General features: G+C 46.3%; 1 protein-coding gene across 11 annotated transcripts in view; it reads right to left on the bottom strand.

The window, feature by feature from the left end:
* Positions 1–3,171: 3,171 nt before the first annotated feature.
* CMKLR2 (chemerin chemokine-like receptor 2) overlaps positions 3,172–27,628 on the bottom strand; it is a 66,148-nt gene continuing 41,691 nt past the window's right edge. For 2 of the 11 annotated variants that reach the window (XM_028702253.2, XM_077918345.1), the window contains 2 exons: positions 7,906–7,993; positions 3,172–6,286 (listed from right to left, as the gene is read on the bottom strand). In XM_028702253.2, coding sequence (XP_028558086.2) covers positions 5,191–6,255 — 1,065 coding nt within the window. In that variant the 5' untranslated portion in view covers positions 6,256–6,286; positions 7,906–7,993 and the 3' untranslated portion in view covers positions 3,172–5,190. Of the gene's footprint in view, positions 6,290–7,905; positions 7,994–10,933; positions 11,499–11,907; positions 13,532–22,437; positions 22,774–27,479; positions 27,619–27,628 lie in introns of those variants that run through there. The other 9 variants (XM_077918337.1, XM_028702204.2, XM_077918346.1 and 6 more) reach the window with 9 other exon arrangements.

Genomic DNA, 27,628 nt, shown 5'->3' on the forward strand with positions numbered 1-27,628 from the left:
TGTTAAGAAAAAGGAAACAAACTTGCAAGACGTTTCCGTCTTGCGAAGCAAGCCCATAGGGAAAATCGTCTTGCGAAGCAGCTCAAAAAACAAAAAACCCTTTCGTCTAGCGAGTTTTTTGTCTTGCGAGGCATTCGTCTTGCGAGGTACCACTGTATTACATAACCTTGCCTAGGAATTTACTAGCAACATATTCTGTGATCTATTAGGCGAACCTTCATGGAGGCCAGGCCAGCTCCCAAAACAGCCCGATTCCAGTTTTGCAAACACTCCACAGTAAGTTTGGCATGCATTTTGTTTTCTGCAAAGCCAGTTGCTCAGTCACGAGTGCCAGCTGTTCTGCTGCCATTTGCAGCCCACACACACTTGCAGAAACAAATCACGTATATTTCACTAAAGTACTTTTCCACAGTACATAAATTTTGCTGGTGTTATTTCTCCCATAAGGAGAAATGAGCGAGGAGCTGTGAGCGAAGGATAAACTGAACGTGACAAACACAGGCAGGTGTGTCTGAACACGGGGACTGAAATCTTACAGCAAAAGCGGGCTGTCCGCACAGATCAACCTAATACAAATCTATTTGTGGGCACACACGCTAAACCCTGTCTGTGGTGCCTACCCCTTTCCCCAAATGATAAGACAAGAGACCAGAGTATGGGTTCAAATTGGCCACAACTTTATTGAACTTCAGAAGTGGGAAACTTGGCACAGGCCTTGGCAGGTAACTCTCTCAGCCCACCTGGCTAAGGATATGCAGGCAGTTGAGGCTCAGTGAGAGGGGACTGCAAAGCGCAAACTTACACAGCATGCCCTTCCACTGACCTTGTCCGGGGAGTTTGACCTACATGCTGTCGCTCTAGGGGCAGGGACTCCCGGTTTTGCCCTTTAACGGGCCCTGGAAGCACCGCCGCATGGGGAGGAAGCATGAATGCATCCTCACCAACTTGATGTTAGACTAAAGGCTACTGTAGCCTTATGAGGCTTTGCCCTCGGGTGGGAAAAATATTGCGCCTGGGAAAGGGAAGTGGGAGTCAACAGACACTCAAGGAATAGTTTCGGAGAAAAGGCTTTTATTTCTACCATCCATGAACTGGTAGAAGGAGCAAGTGTGATAGTCCACAAAAGCATGCACGAGTTCACAATCATGTGCACAAACATATATACCCCTTCTAGTTCCCTCCCCCTTTCTCCTCCCTCAGGAGTCCTGCCCCATGTTGAGGTTCCTCTGAGCATGAACAGAAAGCTGTCTTGGGACTATTGTGGACTCTTGGCAGGAAAGGGGGTGAGGGGGTTTTCAGAGTGTTCCCGCTGTTTCATTCTTGTGCTTGGCATGGTTCCCGGAGAGAAAGCAAGTTGCAATGTGGTTCTGAGAAAGGCCTGAGAAGACAATGGGCTCTGTCCTCTACCTTGTTGCAATCTTTTTAGTTACAGCAAGCGGAATGTTTCTGATGCTTAGCTAATGTTTTTTAGGTGCTGAGAAAAATGATTTTGAGAAGCTTTGAGCCTGCTTGGGGGGGGGTGACTTCGGGCCTAGGTGAGGTCACCTGTCCTCACCTTCCTTCACTACCTTGCCAAGGCCTAAAACCACCACTCGAGGCCCTAAGGGGCCTCGCTGCCAAGTCCCACAACCGAGGACCAATCAAACCCCACCATCTATCCAGTCCCCAAGGGCTCGTCGCAAGTCGTGGAGCCAGAAGTCATTGCCCAATGAAGTCATTGGTCCTGGAAGGAAGAACGACAAAAGAGGCTTGAGCCCAGGAGTCAGTCTCTTTTCTCTTGGCCTTAGGCCCGCCCCTGGCCGGCCGGCCATTGTCCTCCCTGGCCGAGGGCGGGTCAAAGGCCAGCTCAAGCAGGTGGGTGGCACCCGCCCAGGTGAGCCTTCCTCGGTGCCGCAATCCCCACCCACCTGTGGGGAAGGGAGGGCGGATATTCACAGACACAAAGCAAGAGCTTAAATGCAACTCAAAGCAGGTGAGCCCGGCTGTACAGCACACGACAACATGCAACACACGAGGCAATTCCATTTAGAAGACATTCTTGAAACCCATTTTACAGATGGGAAACAACTGAGAGCTAGAAACTCCGATCAAGAGAAGAGATCACTAAATCTAGGACAATTAATTCAAAACACAAAGCAACCCGCACCATGACTACAACAAATTCATTGAATTTATGGAGTAAAGTCATCTGTCCCAACCAATACAGAACCCATGAAGAAATGAGCTAAGCCACATGAGAATGCACGGTGAAATAATAAAATAAGGTCTTATCTATATAATAAATGTTCATAAATGTACCAAGCAAACACACACATATTTAAACCACATGTCTGAAGCAGTACAGAAGAACAGCCATGATGTTGTTTTGACTCCCAAACTGACCAGGTGTTTTCTCTGCAAAGTCAAATGGAAAAGCCTCCCCATTGTCTTTTCCTTCACAAATCTTGTCTTAAGGGTATGTCTGTGTATGAATAGGGTGAGCCTGTGACTTGGCTCAGGAACTAAGTGTTTATCATTACAAAAGACTGGCCAGGCTCCCCAGGTAATCCAATCAAATAACCTGCCAGACAGGAGATAAACAAAGCACTCAGATTTCTGTTGTAGACCGCCCTTTCTGTGATGTAGGTATGATGTATCTGGGGGGTGGTCTTGGACTCCAGGGCTGGCAATTTTAAATGTCTATATAAGGGCAGACACACCTTGGTTCTGGGTCCTCCTTCTGCGTGTGAGGGGAGCACCCTGTTGCAACAGTTCAATAAAGATCAGGCTTACTAGCTGCTTTGCTTCTCAATATTCTCTGGTTGGCCTCTGTTATTTTCTCTGACCGATGGAGAACCTACAAAGGACTCTGTAAGGGCTCTTGTGTCCCCCATAAGGAAATAAGGGCAGATTTTCGTTTATTACAGAGGCAAGGAACACAAAACATGTACAGAGCTGATTGCTCGAGAAAGCAAAGCAGTTTAGTATAATGTGCCAAGGAATTAAGCGTCTAGAAAGCTTTTGCTCATTTCACATTCTTCGCCATACATACAAACACCATTATTTCCTACCCAGAGAGATTCAGAAAAGACAGTCTTCTCCCTTCTCTTCCTGAAACAGACACAGCTGGCAAATCTTCCCAGCTCACCACATTTGTAATGGCATTATGAGTCAAAGCCAAACCAAACAAAATTAATCTGAAGTATTTATTATTTCAAATGCTGTTTCCTTGCTTTGGCAATATTATGATTTTTAAAAATATGGCTGCAACACATTTGCAGCCTACATCGATGTAAATAATTTCTACCATACGTCGCAAAGAAATGTAATGCACAGTCAATTACATGTAAATTGTTTTCTATAAACAGGATCCAGGCATGCTTTTTACAGACAAGTCCCACTGGAATTATACATTCTGTCCTCCTTTAATGGATCGCTACTGCAGTGGCGAGGCCACTCACACGTTTCCGAGCTGCTATGATATCCACAAACGTCCCTCCCTGCTCAGGGGAGAAAGCTGTCAGCATGTTTTCCGTCCAGAGTTTGTGAGAGGAGGGGAAGTTGGGATTTCGAGGTGAAACGTTAATCTAGAGGGGTTTCGTAGATGAAAACATTGCAAGGGGAGCTTTCTGGTGATGCGAAAGACTGGGAAGACCTTTCAGGGGACAAGGCAAGGGACAGGGAGCTCAGAGGAAGACAGGATGGGGCACACGAAGCAAAACAAAAACCCGAGAAAAAGGTGTGTGAAAAAAGACTTGCGCAGTAATAAAGCAAAGGGAAGAAGGGATCAATTGACTGGGGTGGCAGTGCTGAAGAAACCACCATATTTAAGGTCAGAACAGGCAGTATAAGATAATTTGAAAGGAACACAGTGGTGCTACCACTAAATATCATGCAGCTAGGTCAGTATCTGACTGAGATTAAGTGAAATCAGCACTGGTAAAGCAGCTTGAACTCTGAAAGCCATTCTTAGTGAATGTATTGCTTTGCTTCTTTTGTAGAACAAAACTGTTTCCCTAAACCCTCTGGAAGTGCAAAATACCCAGATCAATGTGTCTCTGTGCAAATCGTTTCAGTGGACCAGAAACCTCACGTGCAAATGTCCTGCTCTGCTAAATTCTATAACTGGGACTGGTCCTACTCGGAGTAGGCCTACTGAAATTAATGGGTTTAATTAGTTCTGCCTCTTAATTCCAATGTGTTGACCCTGAGGAGGATTATTGTTGGATACGACCTATAGGATTAAGGAGCCAGGTTTACTGAAAATGTTGATAAAGCTTCCTAGCAGGCTTACAGATTAACCTGGCTCATTGGAAGCAGTGCAATCTTTGCATTTAATATATATAATCTTAGACATCTTCAGCAGAAACTAAGCAAAAAAACCATAAGCAAAGGGGAAGAGAAATTGTCAGTTTTGTTCAGCAAGGCTCTGTGCCAAAAAATATATAATAGAGTATACTTGACTACTTTAAAAGATTGCAAAGGTACTATGTTTTTAAAAGCACATCAAAAAGTGCATTTGCGTGTTGTTTTGTGTGACATTTCCCTATGCAGTTACTTCAAGGGGGAATCAATGTCTTTGTTTAGAGTGCTTGAAGGACAATGTTTTAATACTGAAGAACTATAAAATAAGAACCCTCCGTGACACACACTGTCTTCCATGATCCTAAGTCCCTGCGCAAACATCTTTCCTCCCTCAGTAGCTTGAATTGGGGGGGTGGGGGAGATTATCAGGCCTTCTATTGTGTCTTTTAACAGTCGCTTGATGTGCAGAAATTGGCAGATAAGCTTTAAATGGCATTGGGATAAAGATCACCACATTTTAATGATGGCTCCTCAGAAGCATGGGAGTTTTGGATGCCTAAAAGTTTGGCAACCCTACAAACAATTGAAGTTGCTTATGAACTTCTGTTGTTTTGACCTCATTCAGACTTCCAACTTCTATCATTTGTGGCCAATGGTCAAGGATGAGGAGAGTGCCTGTACGCAACATGGGGATGACATCGCAGTGGCTACTAAACATGTGTCCTTTTACTAAAGAAGTTTTACCAGAAAAAATATGCAGCTCATGGCAGCTGAATGGGGTCAAAGCAAAGGGAGTTCCACCTGGAGAGCGCCACCTTGGCTACTCTTGTGTAGTGACCCTTGGGTTACAAACACCTCTGATGTCTAGATCTTAATAAGGTGGGCATATTGCAGAGGGAGTGCCCGTCAGGGAGAGATTTCACCCAGAGTAGTCTCCAGCTCAGAGGCTTCGCCCTGCTGTAGACTCAAAGAATTCCAGACTTGTTCGCTGACTGTCCCAGACCGGCTGACTTCCCAGAGGGTGTGCTTCACCAGTTCTGAAAACGTCACACTGAAACAGGACTGGAGTTTCTTGCTGAGGAGGACGTAAAGAATGGGGTTAAGGCAGCTGTTGATGAAAGCAAAGCTGACGGAAAGAGGAATGGCGTCGCGGAGCAAGTCGTGCCAGTAGTTATCGTGGTGAGCAGAGAGCTCAAGAATGCTGAATATTTGGTATGGGGTCCAGCAAACGAAAAATACCACCACCACAGCCAGAACAGTCCAGAAGAGCCTGCTGGAGGTCAGTGTGGCAGTTTTCTTCACCTGGCATATCAGAAGAGAGTAGCAAACAATCATGGTCAGCAGAGGAAAGAGGTAGCCGCAAATGAACCTTACCCAGGTCAGAACATGGTGTCTGAGGATAATAAGATCGACGTCCGTGGGATGGAAGTTATTGTAGCAAATGGTGACATTGTTGTGTAGTGTAAGGGTATCTCTAAAGTACAGCGCCGGGCTTCCAATGAGCGTGGCCAAAACCCAGATGAAAGCAATCATCAAGAAGGTGTTCTTGAGAGTCCGATGCCGGTAGGAGAAGACAGGGTGGATCAGATGGACGTAACGGTCCAGGCTGATGGCTGTCAGGAAGAAGACGCTGGCAAACATGTTGAAGAGAGCAATGAAGGAGTTGGCTTTGCACAGCCACTTCCCAAAGGGCCAGTGGAAGCCCGTGGCCACGTAGGTGATGTAGAGAGGGAGGAAAAGGACGAAGATGAAGTCCGCAATAGCCAGGTTGAGGAACCAGAGGGAAGTGACGGTCTTGTCCCATTTAAAGCCCATAATCCAGATGACGATCGCATTGCCAGGCACTCCTAGGAGAAAAGCCACGCCGTGGAACACAAGCGACGCCACCTGTGCGTGAGTGAGGTGGGACACGGGGGGCTCGTCCTCTTCGTAAGCCCCAAAGTATTCCGTGAAGTTGTCCTCGTACTCCATGAGATCTGCAGATGCCACGGTTGCTGACTATCTGCTGAAAGGAAGGGGAGTGGAAAAAAAGGGGTGGAGTGGGCAGGGGGAAGAAAGAGGGAAAAAGTAGTGCTCATCAAAATAAATAATTTCTCCTTGAATGCGCATAAAGGTAAAGGTACCCCTGCCCGTACGGGCCAGTCTTGACAGACTCTAGGGTTGTGTGCCCATCTCACTCAAGAGGCCGGGGGCCAGCGCTGTCCGGAGACACTTCCAGGTCACGTGGCCAGCGTGACATCGCTGCTCTGGCGAGCCAGATCCGCACACGGAAACGCCATTTACCTTCCCGCTAGTAAGCGGTCCCTATTTATCTACTTGCACCCGGGGGTGCTTTCGAACTGCTAGGTTGGCAGGCGCTGGGACCGAGCAACGGGAGCGCACCCCGCCGCGGGGATTCGAACCGCCGACCTTTCGATCGGCAAGCCCTAGGCACTGAGGCTTTTACCCACAGCGCCACCTGCGTCCCTTCTTGAATGCGCATAGCAATGGCCTTTTATAGCAACCTGCCAGCATCGATCTGCCATAGGTCCCTATCAAAGACCCAGCAATTCATAAACTATCGTATTTTTTGCTCTATAAGACTCACTTTTTCCCTCCTAAAAAGTAAGGGGAAATGTGTGTGCGTCTTATGGAGCGAATGCAGGCTGCGCAGCTATCCCAGAAGCCAGAACAGCAAGAGGGATTGCTGCTTTCACTGTGTAGCGATCCCTCTTGTTGTTCTGGCTTCTGAGATTCAGAATATATTTTTTCTTGTTTTCCTCCTCCAAAAACTAGGTGCGTCTTGTGGTCTGGTGTGTCTTATAGAGCAAAAAATACAGTATTTTAGCCATCAAAATGTTGCTTTCCAAACTGAGACCAAACTGAGGTGTTTTAGTTTCACCCACACCATACATTTAAAGCACTTTGGGTTCCCTCAAAGTATTATGGGAACTGTAGTTTACTAAGGGTGCTGGGCATTGTAGCTCTGTGAGGGGTAAACTACAATTCCCATGAATCTTTGGGCGAAGCCAGGTGGTTTAAATGTATTGTGTGGATGTGACTCAAATCTGTGCAAATGGCCAGTGTCGGGATGGGTTATTGGAGATCTATGGTTGTGCAAGATGTGTCCTCCAACAAGTTCAGAAATAACTGGTGCTTTGCCCAGGGAAGGGAAGAGAGTTCAAATTGATTTGTGGGATATGGAGATTTGGGGTTGGATGGGGAAAGGCCCTGTACCTCCCTAACGTTCCTTCCCTTACTGCCTAGAACAACCTAAACCCGGGAGCCGGATGCGGTCCAATCGCCTTCTCAATCCGGCCCGCGGACGGTCCGGGAATCAGTGTGTTTTTACATGAGTAGAATGTGTGCTTTTATTTAAAATGCATCTCTGGGTTATTTGTGGGGCATAGGAATTCGTTCATCCCCCCCCCCCTCCAAAATATAGTCCTGCCCACCACAAGGTCTGAGGGACGGCGGACCGGCTCACGGCTGAAAAAGGTTGCTGACCCCTGGCCTAGAATGATCAAATTAATCACCTCTTTCTTTTCTTATATGTTATCTCCTCTGGAAAAGTAAAAACGTTTCAAAAAATAAATGTAATTCAGTAAAAATGGCAATATGGAAAGGGCAAGACCTTCCTACCTTTCAGAACGGCTGAGAAGCTTTGCTACTTATTGTCCGTCCAAAGTTTTGAGTCAGCCGCTCTGGCTGGGCACTGTGCTAATGAAGTCTAAAAGAGAAATCAGAGACAAAGAAAAGAAAATAGCCTGAATGCAGGATGGAAAACGTAACTGGAATGTCAGAAAGCAACAGCATGTGAAAACACATCACCATCAATCATCATCAAATTAAGAATTGGAGTCTCCCTGGAAGCTGGGTATGAATGGTTTGTGCGACAGAATTGTTCTGGGAAACTCAATGTAGCCCCATTAAAAAGGCATAATTGGGGAGGAAATAGGTCATGACTGGGATTTGACTGTAAGTGTAATACGGTGGTAACACGGGTTACAAACACCTCGGGTTACAAACTCCACTAACCTGGAAGTAGTACCTCAGGTTGAAGAAGAAGAGGAGGAGGAGGAGGAGTTTGGATTTGATATCCCGCTTTATCACTACCCGAAGAAGTCTCAAAGCGGCAAACAATCTCCTTTTCCCTTCCTCCCCCACAACAAACACTTTGTGAGGTGAGTGAGGCTGAGAGACTTCAAAGAAGTGGGACCGGCCCAAGGTCACCCAGCAGCTGCATGTGGAGGAGCGGAGATGCGAACCCGGTTCACCAGATTACAGATTTAACCACTACACCACACTGGCTACTTTGCCCCAGGATGAGAATGGAAATCGTGTGCTGGCAGCAACGGGAGGCCCCATTAGCGAAAGCGCACCTCAGGTTAAGAACGGTTTTGAGTTAAGAACAGACCTCCGGAACGAATTAAGTTTGTAACTTGAGGTACCACTGTATATTGTGAGTATCAGCCTTTGACAGTCTCCCACTTTACCTGTAGAGGTAAAAGACAGCTCTGTTCAACACCTGCATGCAAACACAGGCAGGTACTACCACCTCCCCTTTTAGTCAATAAATTGTTTCTCAAGCATGCCCATTTGGAAGTATACTGGATTCAAAGAAAAGGGATTTTTAGTAATAATAATAATAAATTTTATTTATATCCCGCCCTCTCCAGCCAAGCCAGGCTCAGGGCGGCTAACAACAATAAAATAATACAACATTCTAAACTCATTTCATTCTAAAATTAATTCAAATCAAATTGATGGCAACCATTGGGCTAGAGTTCTGTGAAGATTGCCAAAGGAGGGAGTCAGGCTGTGCCCTGGCCAAAGGCCTGGGGGAACAGCTCTGTCTTGCAGGCCCTGCGGAAAGATGTCAAGTCCCGCAGGGCCCTAGTCTCTTGTGACAGAGCGTTCCACCAGATCGGAGCCACAGCCGAAAAAGCCCTGGCTCTGGTTGAGGCCAGCCTAACCTCTCTGTGGCCTGGGACCTCCAAGATGTTTTTGTTTGAAGACCGTAAGGTCCTCTGTGGGACAAACCAGGAGAGGCGGTCCCGTAGGTACGAGGGTCCTAGGCCGTATAGGGCTTTAAAGGTCAAAAGCAGCACCTTAAACCTGATCCTGTACTCCACCGGGAGCCAGTGCAGCTGGCATAGCACCGGGTGAATGTGATCTCGCAGCGAGGACCCCGTAAGGAGCCTCGCCGCAGCATTCTGCACCCACTGGAATTAAATATGCTTAGGACTGGAGTGTAAAAGGTAAGCACCAGAGACATTACCCAAAACACATTAAGTGTGGCCCAAAGATCAGGCCCAAACAAAATAAAACACAACTTTAGAGATTTCGCGCATCCCATTCAAGCATCTAGATTCACTCTACGGAGATTTTCCACGTGCCACTCAACATCATTAACTTTAATTAACTTCATTTTCTAATGAAATCAAAACACGCCGTGCAAATGTTCTTTGAACAGCATGTGCAAGAGCGGCATGTTGGATTATGCATATAGGAGCAATTGATGGGGCCATTCTGCAAATTAATGTGAAAAAATGTTGATGATCAAACCCAGCTTGAGATAACTGTTCACAGCGGGGAAGGTTTCATTCCTAGGTGTTTAGTATTTACACTAGTCTCTGCAGTGACGGAAACCTCTGAATGAAGCCTGTGTTAAACAGCTTGTGCAGAGCATGTATTAGGAATGAGAATCTCTGCAAGTGGCGTAGCGTGGGGGGTGCAGGGGGGGCCGGCCGCACCGGGCGCAACATCTGGGGGGTGCTCGCTCGCACTCGCAGCTCTCTGCCCCTACCTGGCTCCACGGGTTAGGGGGCGCAAATTACTTGCCTTGCCCCGGGTGCTGACAACCCACGCTACGCCACTGATCTCTGCCACCCTCCTGAGAAAAGTATCTAAGCCACAGACACTGTAGGAGTTTTATCAGGGTGGCCTCCATGTGCTGAACTTTACAGAAGGCAGCCTTCTGCTTCTCTGCTTGCATGGCTACCCAGTTGAAATCCAGTTTTGAGATTAAGAATCCTAAGAAGGGAGAGAGCCAGGAGGGAGATTTCAAAGTCATCCATCAACGATGTTGGATGGGACTTTTATTTTATGAGGTATTTTATAATGTGACCCAATACCACCCATAGGGATCTTAAAAGGTAAAGGGACCCCTGACCATTAGGTCCAGTTGTGACCGACTCTGGGGTTGCGGCACTCATCTCGCTTCACTGGCCAAGGGAGCCGGCGTACAGCTTCCGGGTCATGTGGCCAGCAGGACTAAGCCGCTTCTGGCGAACCAAAGCAGCGCACGGAAACGCCGTTTACCTTCCCACCAGAGCAGTACCTATTTATCTACTTGCACTTTGACGTGCTTTCGAACTGCTAGGTTGGCAGGAGCAGAGACCGAGCAACGGGAGCTCACCCCGTAGCAGGGATTCGAACCACCGACCTTCTGATCAGCAAGCCCTAGGCTCAGTAGTTTAGACCACAGCGCCACCCGCGTCCCATCTTACTACCCAGCAAATCTGAAGTTCGCTGAAGTCTCCTCACCTTCTGACCCAAGCTGTGATAGATCAGACAAGTTCAAATTATTTCAAAGACTGATTGTGCTTTAATAACTTTGTCGGAATAAAGAATGAATAAGAAGCAACAGAAGACAAACAACACATACCAAGATTTCTCGCGTGCCTTGCTTCTTTCCTGCTCTTCGTTATTTAGTCCCGCCATTCCAGATTTTACCCATCTCTCTGTTGCTTGCATCTATTGGACCATAGCATTTTTCATCACTTTTCTCTATCTCCATCCAATTTGGGGTGCCTCTTTCTGAATAGCTCTCCAGAGTTTTGCCTGCTCCTTGCCTTGGTGATAATCTCTCACCTAGTTCCTCATCTTGTTGTTCCAGCTCGATCAGCAAATCTGGTTCCTCGTTTAGACATTTGTCACATGCTGCCCTTACCCAAATCCTTGCATTCATCAGCTTTCTATTTAGACCTATTGCCAGAGCATGCTTGGTGTGCCTTGCTTTGCTTCTCTTGTAAGTTCCTGTCTGCTTTTAGCTACGAGATGCTGTTGGACTCATGATTCCATGCCCCAATAATCTTGAACCTTCTAGATTTCCCCTTGATCAAGCCTAAAATGACCTATCAACTATATACTTATATTTATATATGGGCATGGTATTTTATGTAAGGGTGGCCGAGGGAGCCGGCGTTTGTCCGCAGACAGCTTCCGGGTCATGTGGCCAGCATGACTAAGCCACTTCTGGCAAACCAGAGCAGCGCACGGAAACACAGTTTACCTTCCCGCCAGAGTGGTACCTATTTATCTACTTGCACTTGGACGTGCTTTCGAGCTGCTAGGTTGGCAGGAGCAGGGACCGAGCAACGGGAGCTCACCCCGTCGCGGGGATTCGAACTGCTGACCTTCTGATCGGCAAGCCCTGGGCTCTGTGATTTAGACCACAGCGCCACCCGCATCCCACTTTACCCATGCATATTTGTCTGTCCTTCCATCTAGCTGTTCTCCCACCCCAATCCATTCATCTCTAAACACACGCATCAAGAATGATTGAGCTGCATTTGGCCTTTCTCATCCATATTGAAGAAGACACTTTCCTTTTCTAGAAAAAGAGGTGCCACAACTCACCACAAACGCCTCCCTTGTTCTCTCATAAATGGCAATGGCGCCCACCGGAGAGGTGGCAGAAGTTCCGGCTGAAAATAAGCCCTGGCTAAAATAATTTTGTTTGGGTCCCTCCCTGCTCTGGATAAATTCAACATTTGCAAAATATTTCTGTTCCAGATTTAATTGAGATACACGCAAGTCATCATCTCTCCCTTGGGGGCGTGAATTCTGCTCAAAATAACAGCACCACCCAGATGAGTCATTTTTTAAAAAATATTGTAAACATGAAGAAGTCTTCTAAACAGCTGCAGTTAAAAAGCAATTTTGAGCATAAAGGGAAGTTTTTGGTGAATATAAAGGGAAAGTGAGGGGAAATAACTATATTTGTCTGTGGACTTCAAAATATTATATATCTGGGAAATAGACTTTTTGCCCACTTAATTTAGAGCTAGCTTAAATAAAGATATAGGCATGGCCCTTTACACAGGCTGCTGCTGCTGCTGTCTTAGACTTAGGTAAAGGTAAAGGGGACCCCTGACCATTAGGTCCAGTCGCAGACGACTCTGGTCCATGGGGTCACGAAGAGTCGGACACGATTAAACGACTAAACTGCAACAAGAACAGACCTCCGGAACGAATTAAGTACGTAACCAGAGGTACCACTGTACACAGCTTCCATTCTAAACATGCACTCTCTTAGAGATAATTTCCATTGGCACAACTTAGTCTTCTTCCTGACTTGAACCGCACTGCCAAAGCTTCCCCTAAGATTCCTGGTCTATCAGTCACACCATTCCAGGTACTAAAGATCATCACAGATAGAAAGGACTTGTGGACCTTGGAAGAGGTTCAAGAGTTGGTGAGTCTACAGGAACAGCGAGAGTCTCTCTTGCCTTGACTGAAGAGTGAAGACAGAACCTTCTTTCTGTATCCCAAGGGTCTCTGGGTTCATCATGTTTTAAGGCCCAAAAGAGAGCGAAAGGAAAATGTGTAAAGGCAGCAAGACATGATCCCATCTCTAATGCTGCAGCCAAGAGAGAAACAATCAGTTCTGGGCTACTTTTCAAAACTCTGTCTTGCGCAACATAAGGCCTGCCACACAGAACGTGGAAGGGGAAACGTGAGGCATTTTGACAGAGCTGCACTCCTGAAATGAACGTCCAAATTCTGTTTTTCCTAGCTTGTTGCATATCCTTCAACGCTCTTCAGATGAAAATAGGGACATTTCTCTTCTTGGTCCTCCCCTGCACAGCATTTTCTATCAGAAGAAGGGCAAGTGTCACCACTACAACACTAACGGGGTGCAGCAAATAGACCCTCCACCATCTTGGGAAAAAACCTTATCCCTGGTGTGTGTTTTTTAAATTTATTTAATCATTTTTTCACTACAAACAACAACTGCACAAGGCACATACAACAATAACCATAATAACACTACTAACACAATTACACAATAACCTAGACAGCATCTTAAAAAGCAGAGACATCACCTTGCCAACAAAGGTCCGTATAGTAAAAGCTATGGTTTTCCCAGTAGTGATGTATGGAAGTGAGAGCTGGACCATAAAGAAGGCTGATCGCCGAAGAATTGATGCTTTTGAATTATGGTGCTGGAGGAGACTCTTGAGAGTCCCATGGACTGCAAGAAGATCAAACCTCTCCATTCTGAAGGAAATCAGCCCTGAGTGCTCACTGGAAGGACAGATCCTGAAGCTGAGGCTCCAATACTTGGGCCACCTCATGAGAAGAGAAGACTCCCTGGAAAAGACCCTGGTGTTGGGAAAGATGGATGGCACAAGGAGAAGGGGACGACGGAGGGCGAGATGGTTGGACAGTGTTCTCGAAGCTACCAACATGAGTTTGACCAAACTGTGGGAGGCAGTGGAAGACAGGAGTGCCTGGCGTGCTCTGGTCCATGGAGTCACAAAGAGTCGGACACGACTAAACGACTAAACAACAACAACAAAACACAATTTGACAATTCAAATTTGAATACTGATATACCTATGACTACACCTTTTTAACAATATTTCCCCACCTCTCCTCCCCCTACTTTCCACCACTGTCCGCCTTATCGCTTAAATATTCCTTCCAGATTTCTTCATATTTATCCATTCTTAATTTGCGTCGACACACAATTCGTTCGTATGTAGCGAGTCTGTCCATATTATCAATCCACGTGCTCAATGGAATCTTTTTGCGGCTCTTCCAATTCATCAAAACAAGTATTTTTGCTTCTAATATGGCACGGTATATCCATTATTTTCTTTTACCCCTTGTAATCTCCCATGTTTCCGGCATATAATTTAGAATTAAATTCAATCCCTGGTTTTATTTTATTCTTTGGTAGATTTACAAAAAGAAAAGCACGCACCAATAAATAAATATTCAGAAAGCATTAAACAAAACAAAACACAAAACAAAACAAGGCCCCTTGTGTTCTGTATTTTTCTGGAAACTTCCAGAACAGAAGAGGAATTGGATGACACTTGCCCTTGCTCATGGAAATGTCTCCGTGGATTTTCAGTGCCATTATGACCTCGATATGCACTCCTGCACAGGAACTGGTCCTGCGGCAGGTAAAAGGACAGGAGAGGAAACCTGCTGTATGAGAAGTCAAGGTTAAGACTAACTACAAAGCGCAATGAGCTCTAGGTGAGGCTGGCCGTAAGGACAGTTCAGAAACTAGGATTGTTCCAGCTGCCAGGGATTTGGCACAGGCTTGGAGATCAGACTATATTGCTCTGATCCTTAATAACAGAGCTAGCTAACCATTTTTTTCTGGGCTGAACTGGGGTGCTGACTTTGCAAGAGGAAAGCCCAAAACCAGAATATATTTGGAATGGCATTTTTTGGCTTGTGAAATCTGTTCCGCTCTGGGTGCTCTCCTCTACTGCAGGGGTGCCCCAACTTTTTTCAAAGGGGGCCAGATTTGATGAAGTGAACACACATGAGGGCCAACCAAAGTTGTTGAGCCACAGGGTCCGGATTAAATCGACCGCCGGGCCAGATTGGGCCCCCCAAACAGACTTTGCACATTCCTGCTCTACTGTCAAAGTAAGTGTTACAGGTTAGCCTCTTTTATGACATTGCTTTCTAATTTTTATGGATCTGCTATTATTTTTTTGCTATTCGTTGTGAACTGCCTTGAGTGAAAAAAGGTGGGGTTTTAAATGATTGCAATAAATGGGGAGGGGGTGTGTGCAATAATTTTGCTCGCTCCCTTTCCCAAGTGCACAATTTGCTGAAAACCCTTTCAGCCATTCCTTCTCATATCCCTCCTTTTCCTCCAATGCAGTTTTTCTGTGCACACTCTATAAGCATAGCACATTTCAGTTTCAAATATTATGATTATTTCTACTGGTAGTTAAGTATTTTTATTTATTGACTTGATTTGGGGTGGGCCAGCTGCCACACCACCCCCCATCTCCCTGCAGTCCCCAGCAGCTAGCATTCAGGGACTTATTGCCTCCAACCGTGGAGGTAGAATCTAGGTCTCCCAGGGTAAATAGCTGCAAATGTGAGGATGTTCTCCACAAACCTCGGCTGTGTACACACCATATACCGTATTTTTCGCCCTATAGGACGCACTTTTTCCCCTCCAAAAATGAAGGGGAAATGTGTGTGCGTCTTATGGGGCAAATGCAGGCTTTCACTGAAGCCAGGAGAGCGAGAGGGGTCGGTGTGCACCGACCCCTCTCGCTCTCCAGGCTTCAGGAGAGCCCCAGCGCCAGCCCCACAAGGTCGGGGGACAGAGGGAGGCGGAACGCCGCCATCCCGCTGTCTCCCGAAGTGGTTTGGAGGCTGACGGCGGGGAGACTCCGCCGGCAGCCCCACAAGCTCCGGGGACAGCTGGGAGACGCAGCGCGTCTTCCTGCTGTCCCCAGACCTGATCTGAAGGCGGGCGGTGGGGAGAAGAGCGCTTCTCCCCGCTGCCTGCCCCGCAAGCTCCGGGGACAGCTGGGAGACGCAGCGCGTCTTCCTGCTGTCCCCGGACCTGATCTGAAGGCGGACTGCGGGGAGAAGAGCGCTTCTCCCCGCTGCCGGCCCCACAAGTGCCTGGGGGGGGAAATAAATTTTTTTCCCTTTATTTCCCCCCCAAAAAACTTGATGCGTCCTATGGGCCGGTGCGTCCTATGGGGCGAAAAATACGGTAGCGTATTTTTCGCTCTATAAGACACACCAGACCACAAGACGCACCTAGTTTTTGGAGGAGGAAAACAAGAAAAAAAAATTCTGAATCTCAGAAGCCAGAACAACAAGAGGGATCGCTGCGCAACGAAAGCAGCGATCCCTCTTGCTGTTCTGGCTTCTGGGATAGCTGCGCAGCCTGCATTCGCTCCATAAGACGCACACACATTTCCCCTTACTTTTTAGGAGGGAAAAAGTGAGTCTTATAGAGCAAAAAATACAGTACTTAAATGCACTGACCCTTCACACTGATTTTGGTCATATCCACGCTGTATATTTAATGCACGTGGCTTCCCCCCAATAATTCTGGGAGCTGTAGTTCACCCTTCACAGAGCTTCTGTTCCCAGCACCCTTAAACTACAGTTTCCGGGATTCTTTCGGCATAAGCTTGAAATGTCCGAGGTGTGTGCAGCCCCATCCGCAGTCCAGAGAAGCTGGGCAAGGATATCCTATTTGCTTGCCCGCGTGAGCTTCCCAGTGGATCGGGCCCACAGTGGAGCACGTGCGTCATGTGGGGTAAGGCATGCCAATTGGGTGTCTTGATTTAAGTGACAGAGGGAAGGGAAGAGGTTACCGAAGCCAGCATTATGCCATTGATGATGGCGCCAAAAAATGTCCTGGCAGTGGGAGAGGCCAGGAGTTGGAAGAAGGTTCTTGGCTGGCAGCCAGAGGTTGGGTGGGGAAGCCAGGGTGAGTTCAGGGACAGCAGAACGGTCTCTGTGGGAAGGGAAATATTCAGAATATTGAAGCCAAGGGTTTTTGGTTCTTCGACATGAGTACAATTCCCTTGCAAATCCTTTTACTTTAGGCTACAAAAACCAAAGCTCCGGTGAAGGCAGGCATGTCCAAAGTCCATTTCGGAGGCCTAATCCGGCCCGCCAGACAGTTTATTTCCTGGGGTAAAATCCGAAAAAAAGCTCAACAACTTCAATCCAATAAAAAGCTCAACTTTGGCCGGCCCTTTAGTCGGCCCTCACGCATGTTCGCTTCATGAAATCTGGCCCTCTTTGAAAAAAGTTTGGACCCCTCTGAAAGGGATGCTTTCTAAGGAATTTTATTTTTTTTAAGGAAACAAACATTCCTTCCTTATATAAAAACCAACAACAATGAAACCAAGTCAAGTATTGCATTTGTTTGTTTTTAAATGAACAATGGGATTTGGCACCATTAGTTGTAATGGTGAACTCACGTAATGGTGAACCCCAAGGGGGTTAGGCAAATTCGTGGAAGATAGCTTTCTTTCTTTTTTAAATACTTTTTATTAAATTTTCAAAAACAAAGTCAAATAAAACATAAACTCTTACATCCAGCATCTTAATGTTTTCTTATTTACCCTGCGCTTTCTCGCTCTTGGACTTTCTTCCTTCCCTGCTTCGCCTTTCACAAATTAACATCCACTCTTACAGATTCTTATTTACACTCCATCCACATCAAAAGATTTAGGTTAACCCTGCTACAGTTTTTAAGCTTCTACAATTATTCCGTATATACACAACAAATTTACTCCACTCCTCTTCAAACTTTGTTACTTTTTGGTAACTAATCTTATAAGTCATTTTCACCAACTCAACATATTCAAACATTTTCATCTGCCACTCCATTAACGTTAGGATCTCCTGGGTTTTCCATTTCTGGGCCACAAGAATCCTAGCGGCATTCGTAGCATACATAAATAACTTAGAATCCTCTTTTCTTACTTCATCTTTTATTATCCCTAGCAAGAAAGCCTCTGGTTTCTTTGGGAATGCATATTTAAACAGTTTTTTCATTTCGTTATATATCATGTCCCAATTTTTTTTCATTTTTTCGCATGTCCACCACATGTGGAAAAGTTCACCATCTTTTAATTTACATTTCCAGCAGGCTTTGTTGCTCACTCTATACATTTTTGCTAATTTAACCAGGGTAATATACCACCATGGTCCCATCACCTCCTGGCAAATAGAAAGGGAAGAAATGGAGGCAGTGAGAGATTTTACTTTCTTGGGCTCTATGATCACTGCAGATAGTGACAGCAGCCACGAAATTAAAAGACGCCTGCTTCTTGGGAGAAAAGCAATGACAAACCTAGACAGCATCTTAAAAAGCAGAGACATCACCTTGCCAACAAAGGTCTGTATAGTTAAAGCCATGGTTTTCCCAGTAGTCATGTATGGAAGTGAGAGCTGGACCATAAAGAAGGCTGATCGCCGAAGAATTGATGCTTTTGAATTATGGTGCTGGAGGAGACTCTTGAGAGTCCCATGGACTGCAAGAAGATCAAACCTCTCCATTCTGAAGGAAATCAGCCCTGAGTGCTCACTGGAAGGACAGATCCTGAAGCTGAGGCTCCAATACTTTGGCCACCTCATGAGAAGAGAAGACTCTCTGGAAAAGACCCTGATGTTGGGAAAGATGGAGGGCACAAGGAGAAGGGGACGACAGAGGATGAGATGGTTGGACAGTGTTCTGGTGGGACAGCATGAGTCTGACCAAACTGCGGGATGCAGTGGAAGACAGGAGTGCCTGGCATGCTCTGGTCCAGGGGGTCACGAAGAGTCGGACACGACTAAACAACAACAACAACAACAACAACAACAACAACAACAAACCACCGGTACATCATTTTCTTTAAATTTTCTTTTAAGGTAGAGCACGCTGTAAACTTCATACCTTCATTCCACAGTTCCATAGCAGAAGATAGCTTTCAATGGCTACTAGTGAAGATGGCTTCCCATATCGGGTAGAATGCTTCAGGACACCAGTTGCTTGGAAGAGTGTGATTGCCCTCATGTCCTGCTTGTGTGGCCCTTCCCATAGAAGTCTCTTAGAATCAAAGATTTGGAAGGGACCTTGAGGATCATCAAGTCCAACCCCTCTGCAATGCAGGAATATGCAGCTGGCCCTTACGGGGATCCAACCTGCAACCTTGGTGTTGTCAGCACCACACTCTAACCCAGGCTTCCTCAACCTCTGCCCTCCAGGTGTTTTGAGACTACAATTCCCAGCATCCCTGACCACTGGTCCTGGTAGCTAGGGATCATGGGAGTTGTAGGCCAGAAAGGGCCAAGGTTGAGGAACCCTGCTCTAACCAACTGAGTTGTCCACTTGGTCTGATTGGTCAGTGGAGCAGATGGGCCTTTGGCTGCCTGATCCACCAATGGGTGACGTGCAAGGATTAGAGTCAGTGTGATTATCGCCAAAGTTCTGCAATCTGATTTCCAGAAATCCCACCCTCTTTGATGTTGTTGTTGTTTAGTTTAGTTGTTTAGTTGTTTAGTTGTTTAGTTGTTTAGTTGTTTAGTTGTTTAGTTGTTTAGTTGTTTAGTTGTTTAGTTGTTTAGTTGTTTAGTTGTATCCGACTCTTCGTGACCACATGGACCACAGCACGCCAGGCACTCCTGTCTTCCACTACCTCCCACAGTTTGGTCAGACTCATGTTTGTAGCTTCAAAAACACCGTCCAACCATCTCGTCCTCTGTCGTCCCTTCTCCTTGTGCCCTCCATCTTTCCCAACATCAGGATCTTTTCCAGGGAGTCTTCTCTTCTCATGAGGTGGCCAAAGTATTGGAGCCTCAGCTTCAGGATCTGTCCTTCCAGTGAGCACTCAGGGCTGATTTCCTTCAGAATGGAGAGGTTTGATCTTCTTGCGGTCCATGGGACTCTCAAGAGTCTCCTCCAGCACCATAATTCAAAAGCATCAATTCTTTGGCAATCAGCTTTCTTTATGGTCCAGTTCTCACTTTCATACATCACTACTGGGAAAACCATAGCTTTACCCAACGCTAAAATTGCAAACAAGGCAGCTGAGGCTTCTGTTTCCTGTTTCCTCCTTGTCACCTCGGCTACCTGACCTGCAGCACACTTGAATTCTTGTTTGTTATGACAGGCAAACAAGGACAATAGGCAAAATGAAGATGGGGAGGGAGAGGAGAACGGCTGTGTTGCCTTGCTTCCTGATTCACAGCACATCCAGGCTTCCCCTATTTTAAAGTGGATTTGGAGCTCTTGCACAAGAAAGCTGCCCCCAAAAGATCAGAGCTTTTGCAATAAAGGGACAGGGAATATTCAGTGGAAATAGGATTTGCTTTGATGCAACGTCATCTAACCTCCCTCAAATTTTTCAGAATGACTGCTTATTAAACGTCCAGCATTACAGTGGTACCTCGGGTTAAGTACTTAATTCGTTTTGGAGGTCCGTTCTTAACCTGAAACTGTTCTTAACCTGAAGCACCACTTTAGCTAATGGGGCCTCCCACTGCTGCCACACCGCCACCGCACAATTTCTGTTCTCATCTTGAAGCAAAGTTCTTAACCCGAGGTACTATTTCTGGGTTAGCGGAGTCTGTAGCCTGAGGCGTCTGTAACCCGAGGTACCACTGTACAGTGGTACCTTGGTTCTCAAACTTAATCTGTTCCGGAAGTCCGTTCCAAAACCAAGGTGCGCTTTCCTATGCAAAATGGATGCAAAATGGGTAAATTCGTTCCAGACTTTTAAAAACAACCCCTAAAACAGCAATTTAACATGAATTTTACTCTCTAATGAGACCAGTAATCCATAAAATGAAAGCAATAAACAATGTACTGCAGTCACATAATCAATCAATCAGTAGCTGAACTGGGTTCCACACAGTCACAAAATCAAAACAAAAACAGCCGGAAAAACAAAAAACGCAAAATAAATAGCAAAGACAGACAGACCGCAGCGTAACACTCAAAACAGAAGTGTGCCACTCAAACTGGAAGTGTAACACTCAAAACGGAGCACGTTCGGCTTCCGAAAAAAGTTCGCAAACCGGAACACTTACTTCCGAATTTGCAGTGTTTGGGTTCCAAGTTGTTTGAGTCCCAAGGCGTTTGAGAACCAAGGGACCACTGTATAAAGTTGGCGATATCTGGCACCCTTGATATTTTCTCATAGGAGCAACCTAGGATTTATTTATTTATTTTTACTATTTTTGGTTGAGGAGGGTGAGGATGTGGCAGAACAGACTGCACGACTTCAGTCTACAGGTGAATTTCCCCTTTTGTCCAATGAAAACAAAGAAAAAGAAATCTCTTTGCAAGAGAAAACTAGCACATCAGCTCTGTGCCACATGTGCTAGCATTCTACCTGCAGGGAACTTTTAATGTAGGGAAGCCTTTAAACAGGTGAACCTCTGGGTACAGTCTAAAACGACATGGTTCATGCAAATCTCTGATCTACAGAGAATATTGGGGTGTGCATTGACAAAAGGCACCCCCACCTGCAGCCCTCAGAATGTCACCTCATTCTCTAGCATATGCAGCCTAGGACCCTTGTACTTACGGGACCGCCTCTCCTGGTATGCCCTGCAGAGGACCCTAAGGTCCACGAATAATAATAGCTTAAAGGTCCCGGGCCCTAAGGAAGCCAGACTATCCTCCACCAGGGCCAGGGCCTTTTCAGTGATGGCTCCGACCTGGTGGAATGTTCTGTCCCACAAGACTAGGGCCCTGCAGGACTTGATCTCCTTCCGCAGGGCCTGTAAGACAGAGCTATTCTGCCTGGCCTTTAATTAGCCTGATCCTCTATTCCCTTTTCCCGTTCCTCTTCTATGAAGAAACCATTTCTGGGGCCCCACATTTAAATTCTTCCCTGGTCTCCTTGCTGGCCCTAGTAGGACTAACTTGTCTGCTGACTGGGGTGGGTTTTTTTCCTTCCCCCCAGCCCCAAATGACCCCTGAATTTTTGAATTTTATTGATATTGATGCTGCATTTTATATTGTATTTTATGCTGTTTTATGCGGTTTTTAAGTTGCATTTTAATCAATGTTTTATATTTGCTGTTATCCGCCCTGAGTCGGGAATGACCATTAGGTCCAGTCGTGACCGACTCTGGGGTTGCAGCACTCATCTCGCTTTATTGGCCGAGGGAGCCGGCGTACAGCTTCCAGGTCATGTGGCCAGCATGACTAAGCTGCTTCTGGCGAACCAGAGCAGCACACGGAAACGCCGTTTACCTTCCCGCCAGAGCGGTGCCTATTTATCTACTTGCACTTTGACGTGCTTTCAAACTGCTAGGTTGGCAGGAGCAGGGACCGAGCAACGGGAGCTCACCCCGTCGCGGGGATTCGAACCACTGACCTTCTGATCAGCAAGTCCTAGGCTCTGTGGTTTAACCCACAGCACCACCCGCGTCCCTTCTGAGCCGGGAAGGGCGGGGTATAAATAAAAATTTATTATTATTAAAATTATTATAGCATGTGTTGACTGGACCTTACAAAGCACTCTTGCCCGAAAGAGAAGAATGTGTGAGTGTGAGAACAGAAGACAAAGCAATAGGGTGAAAAGGAGCAGGAAGAAGGGGGACGAGAGAGCACACATAGAGCAGTTTAATTGTGTTGAGCCAAAGCCCTACCTTACACCTGGAGGTCACCCCCCCCCGAGTCCAAAAGGAAATGGAAATTTTGGATTCGGCTCAGCAGGAGCGCTTTCCACCACTTTCTTCTTTCAGAGGATACTGGAGACAGAAGGGAAATAACCACCGTGTTAATCTGCAGCGGCAGGGAAGATGGATGGAAACACTTGCTTAGCAATTTGCAAAGCTGTGCAAGCACATCGCAGCCCAAAGGATGAGTGTGGGTCAGCGCTGGTGTGGAAGAGGAAACCGCGAGGGAGGCAGACTATTCGACGTTGCATCCTTTTACATAATAAGGGCTGGGAGGTAGAGGTCTCCCAAGAGGTATGGGAAGGAACCAGAGAAGTTTGTCCCCTCCCACCCCCCCGTCCAGCAATATAGAAGCCTAACAAAACATGACATTCAGTAAGGTTCAGTGGCTGTGCCCCCTATTGCTGTCCAAAGGTAATAAGCACTAAGGCTTGCTTCTGTCAACAGATGTGTCCCTTCACGTTGCAGATGTGAGCAACCGTCTGAACACCGAAAGCCAGGGAGAAAGAATCAAGCACAGCTTTCTGTTAATAAGCCTCTTTTCTACATGCAGTGGAATAACATTTCATCGTATGAGCCTCTACAGTGGTACCTTGGGTTAAGTACTTAATTCGTTCCGGAGGTCCGTTCTTAACCTGAAACTGTTCTTAACCTGAAGCACCACTTTAGCTAATGGGGCCTCCTGCTGCTGCTGCGCCACTGAAGCACAATTTCTGTTCTCATCCTGAAGCAAAGTTCTTAACCTGAAGCACTATTTCTGGGTTAGTGGAGTTTGTAATCTGAAGCGTATGTGACCCGAGGTACCACTGTATTTGCAATCCGACATGTATGCCCCTAGATCAGGGGTCAGCAAACTTTTTCAGCAGGGGGCCAGCCCACTGTCCCTCAGACCTTGTGGGGGGCCAGACTATTTTTTTTGGGGGGGGGGGAATTATACAAATTTCTATGCCCCACAAATAACCCAGAGATGCACTTTAAATAAAAGCACACATTCTACTCATGTCAAAACACCAGGCAAGCCCCACAAATAACCCAGAGATGCATTTTAAATAAAAGGACACATTCTACTCATATAAAAACATGCTGATTCCAAGACCGTCCACAGGCCAGATTTAGAAGGCGATTGGGCTGGATCTGGCCTCCGGGCCTACCCATGCCCTAGATCATCTTCCATTTGTGAGGGCTATTATGCCCAGCCCTGCTCCCAAAGTACAGTGGTACCTCAGGTTACATACGCTTCAAGGTTACATACGCTTCAAGTTACAGACTCCGCTAACCCAGAAATAGTATCTCTGGGTACTTTGCTTCAGGATGAGAACAGAAATCACGTGGTGGCGGCATGGCGGCAGCGGGAGTCCCCATTAGCTAAAGTGGTGCTTCAGGTTAAGAACAGTTTCAGGTTAAGAATGGACCTCCAGAACGAATTAAGTACGTAACCAGAGGTACCACTGTGACTGCTTTAGCCCAACGTGATCACTCTTTTTTTGCACAATAATAATAATTTTATTATTTATAGGCTGCCCATCTGACTGGATTTCCCCAGCCACGCCGGACAGCTTCCAACAAAATACTAAAACACAAAAAAAACCCTCAAACATTAAAAACCATTGTCATTTACCAACCCAAGAAAGAGGATCAGCGATTAAAGCCAAAAATAAAAATATTGTTGCCCACTTGCAAAAACAAAACAGGCTTCATCCACGGGCAAAAAATAATAATCAAGGAGAAAGAGAGCCAACCCAGCTTCACAGTGTAAAGTGTCCTGTAATCTGGGGCAACTTCTGTCTTCCAACCCAAGAATGCTTCAACCCTTGATGGGACACAGAGGACTTCTCATTCTGATCTTAAGGAATGGACAGCATAGTATCGGAGGAGGCAATCACCAAGCTATCCTGGACTTGAGCCATTTAGAGTCTGAAAGGTAGTCATCAACACTTTATAGAAGTGAAATATACTCAGAGTCGAGAGTGGATTTCATGCTCTTTATTCAGCTCACAGTGGTGAGGAGGAATGGAAGTTCCCCCAGAATGTCTGCTTTATATACATTATTTCCACAATGGGCTGCACGTGATTGGCTAATTCTGGAATTCTCCTGTAGGCCAATCAGGTTGTGGATTCACTTCCATCTGGAGCTGGATTGGGTGGCTCCTGTGGACCAATCAGACTGCTGCATTCTGGATCCTATTGTTCTAGGGCCAATCAGACTGCTGCATTTTGGATCCTATTCAACTCAGTACATAACAGTTTTCAAAGAGATCATCCATTTACCCAGAAGCAAACAGGGAGGTAGCCACCAACACATCCTTGCAGTTGCATTGGGCTCCTGGCCACTGCTGCCACCCAGTCATCCAAGGGCAAAACCAAGCCCAGGAGCAGAAGAATCCAGTTCTTCAAGGGGAGTTGCTAACTCAGAGTTCGTCTCCTTCCTGCCCAGGAGCACCTGCCTTGGCATACTTGACTGTAGTCATGGCTCTCCAGATGTTGTTGGCCTCTGGGTCTTCCAAAATATTCACCTCTTCACAAATGATGAAGAATATCCTCCACAACTTGCTCACCTACATATGCCGTTCTTCTAAATGAAAGGAGCGCTCCTTGATGGTTTTTCCTGAAACCAGAGGGCAGCCTTGAAACGGAAGACGGATCTGTGCTCTCCTAACGAAATACTTCCGTTCCGATAGCTTTCATAGCCAAGGTTGTGTTTCACCAAATGTTATCAGGAAGCTGCCCACACATCGCTTCACATAAACAGAAGAGGAGCATTTCCAGAAGGTCACTGTTTTCGGGTGTGATGCAATCACAGGCCAGCAAATTCAGGTTGCACAACTAAAGTAGACTTGGAACATTTGTGTGACAAACCTGCTCCTCCGTCCCCAAATAATACAGACCTTTTGCCATGGCCAAGTGTGAAATAGCATTTGCTTGATGCACCTCCTCACAAGTAATTCAGAATGAATAATTAGCCAAAGTTGTTGAATCTCCCAAAACAGGGGTGCCATCTCAGGATTGTGGGTGCCTGTCACCATAATACAGATGTGCAACATCACATGCACACGCTTGCACGTAGTGAGTGTGGTGTCACATACTCGATGTGCAGGTGTGCGCATGTGAGGCAGATGAAGATGATGGAATTTATGGAGCTGGCTGATCTCACCAGGAGAATCTGCGACCAGAAAGAAGAGGACTACCAAGAAGACTGGAAGAAATTTAAAGACTATTTGAATAAATATTCTAATATTAAAGAATTGTAACCACTAGAAAGAACCAATCAGGCCTAGGATTAAATTAGACTTAAATATATAAATAAGAAAATGTACTATAAGAAAGGTAAAGAAATTGGAATACGACTGTAATACAGTATTGTTTTATGAAATAATGATATTGGAAACTGCTACATTCAAATTAAGAGGAAATTCAGATGGAGGAGATTAGAGGAAGTCAACTAAAATGTTTATGAAAATGGATTTTAGTTAATTAATCGAGTTTCTTTTTTTCTGTTTAGGTATTTTAAGTTTGTTATTCTTTTTTCTTCTTTTTCAGTTGTCTATTGTGTTGTTGCATATTTTCTTTTTTGTTATGTCTATTGAAAATTAATAAATATTATTGTCAAAAAAAAAAGGTGTGTGCATGTGATGTTGAATGCCTGCATTGCTGCGGTAGCTCCTCTTCTTCCCCAACTCTGCAGGCAGCGAGGCACCCTTTTCCACAGGGAGGGGCTCAGACTTGGAGGCAGAGAGATTCTGCCTCCACGTCTGAGGTCCCCCCGTCCCCCCAAAAAGGCTGCCTCGCTGGCTGGCTGCGGAGGACAGAGCTGAACTTTCTCGGAGGCAGCATCGCAGAGGCTGGCTGGCTGCCTGCCTGCCTCTGCCAACCGGCTGCGCTCATTGACTTTGTGGGTGCCCCCGTCCCCACAATTATATTATTCTGGGTGCCCAAGCATCCACAGCCCCCTGGAGTTGGCCCCTAAGTCGCTGAAAAAATTAATCGGGATAAATGTTCTATGAACAGATAGCTTGAAACCAGGCTATAGAAAGACATATTTAGGTCTGCTTTGAAATTATACTTTGTCTACTGCCTGCTTAAAGGTAAAGGGACCCCTGACCATTAGGTCCAGTCGCGGACGACTCTGGGGTTGCGGTGCTCATCTTGCTTTATTGGCTGAGGGATCCGGCGTACAGCTTCCAGGTCATGTAGCCAGCATGACTAAGCCGCTTCTGGCAAACCAGAGCAGTGCACGGAAACACCGTTTACCTTCCCGCCAGAGCAGTACCTATTTATCTACTTGCACTTTGACGTGCTTTCGAACTGCTAGGTTGGCAGGAGCAGGGACCGAGCAACGGGAGCTCACCCCGTCGCGGGGATTCAAACCGCCGACCTTCTGATCGGCAAGCCCTAGGCTCTGTGGTTTAACCCACAGCGCCACCCGCGTCCCACTGCCTGCTTAAAGGCACTGAAATAGACTTGAGGAAACACATTAGGCTTTCAGTCCTGTTATCAAGTAACATCTTTCAATGAACGATATAAAGCAGGGGTGCCCAAACTTTTTTCAAAGATGAAGTAAACATGTGTGAGGGCCGACCAAAGCTGTTGAGGTTTTTTTAGGATTTTACCCCAAAGTTGTTCAGCTTTTTTTACAATTTAGCAATCCCAGGAATTTGAGGGATTGGGCCCCCAAAACAGACTTTGGACTTGCCTGAAGTTTTGCTCCTGGAGGAAATAGCGCCTGGCTTAGACACTCTCCTAACTCTCACTAGCCATTAAGGACCCACAGAGGCACCCCGTCATAGCTGGTAGGATCCCAGTTAGAGAACCACAGGAATACTTTTAGGACTACCCAGTACTGGCTCTGTTGGCGTCTGCGCTATTTCCGTATGGCAAACTCACAGTCATTTGTCTTGCCCTGTGTTTGAAGGGTCTATGCACAAAAAACAATCTCAGTTTTAAAAGGCAGCCCCGATGCTCTTTCCTGGGTTTCAGCTAAGGCATGCAGCACCAGCAAAGTAGTGCAAACATACCTGCTTGCAGCGCTGAGGTCACGGCAGGGCAAATTTTTATAGGTCTTCGGCAGGTCCTGAATTAGCTGCTTGAACAGCAAAGGAACAGCTGTTTCTAGTCCACCAAGATTGGTCTTTCTGGAGGAAGCTCTTCTTTCTGCTGTGGCATA

Source organism: Podarcis muralis, chromosome 1, assembly GCF_964188315.1.
Source record: "Podarcis muralis chromosome 1, rPodMur119.hap1.1, whole genome shotgun sequence".
Lineage (NCBI taxonomy): Eukaryota > Metazoa > Chordata > Lepidosauria > Squamata > Lacertidae > Podarcis > Podarcis muralis.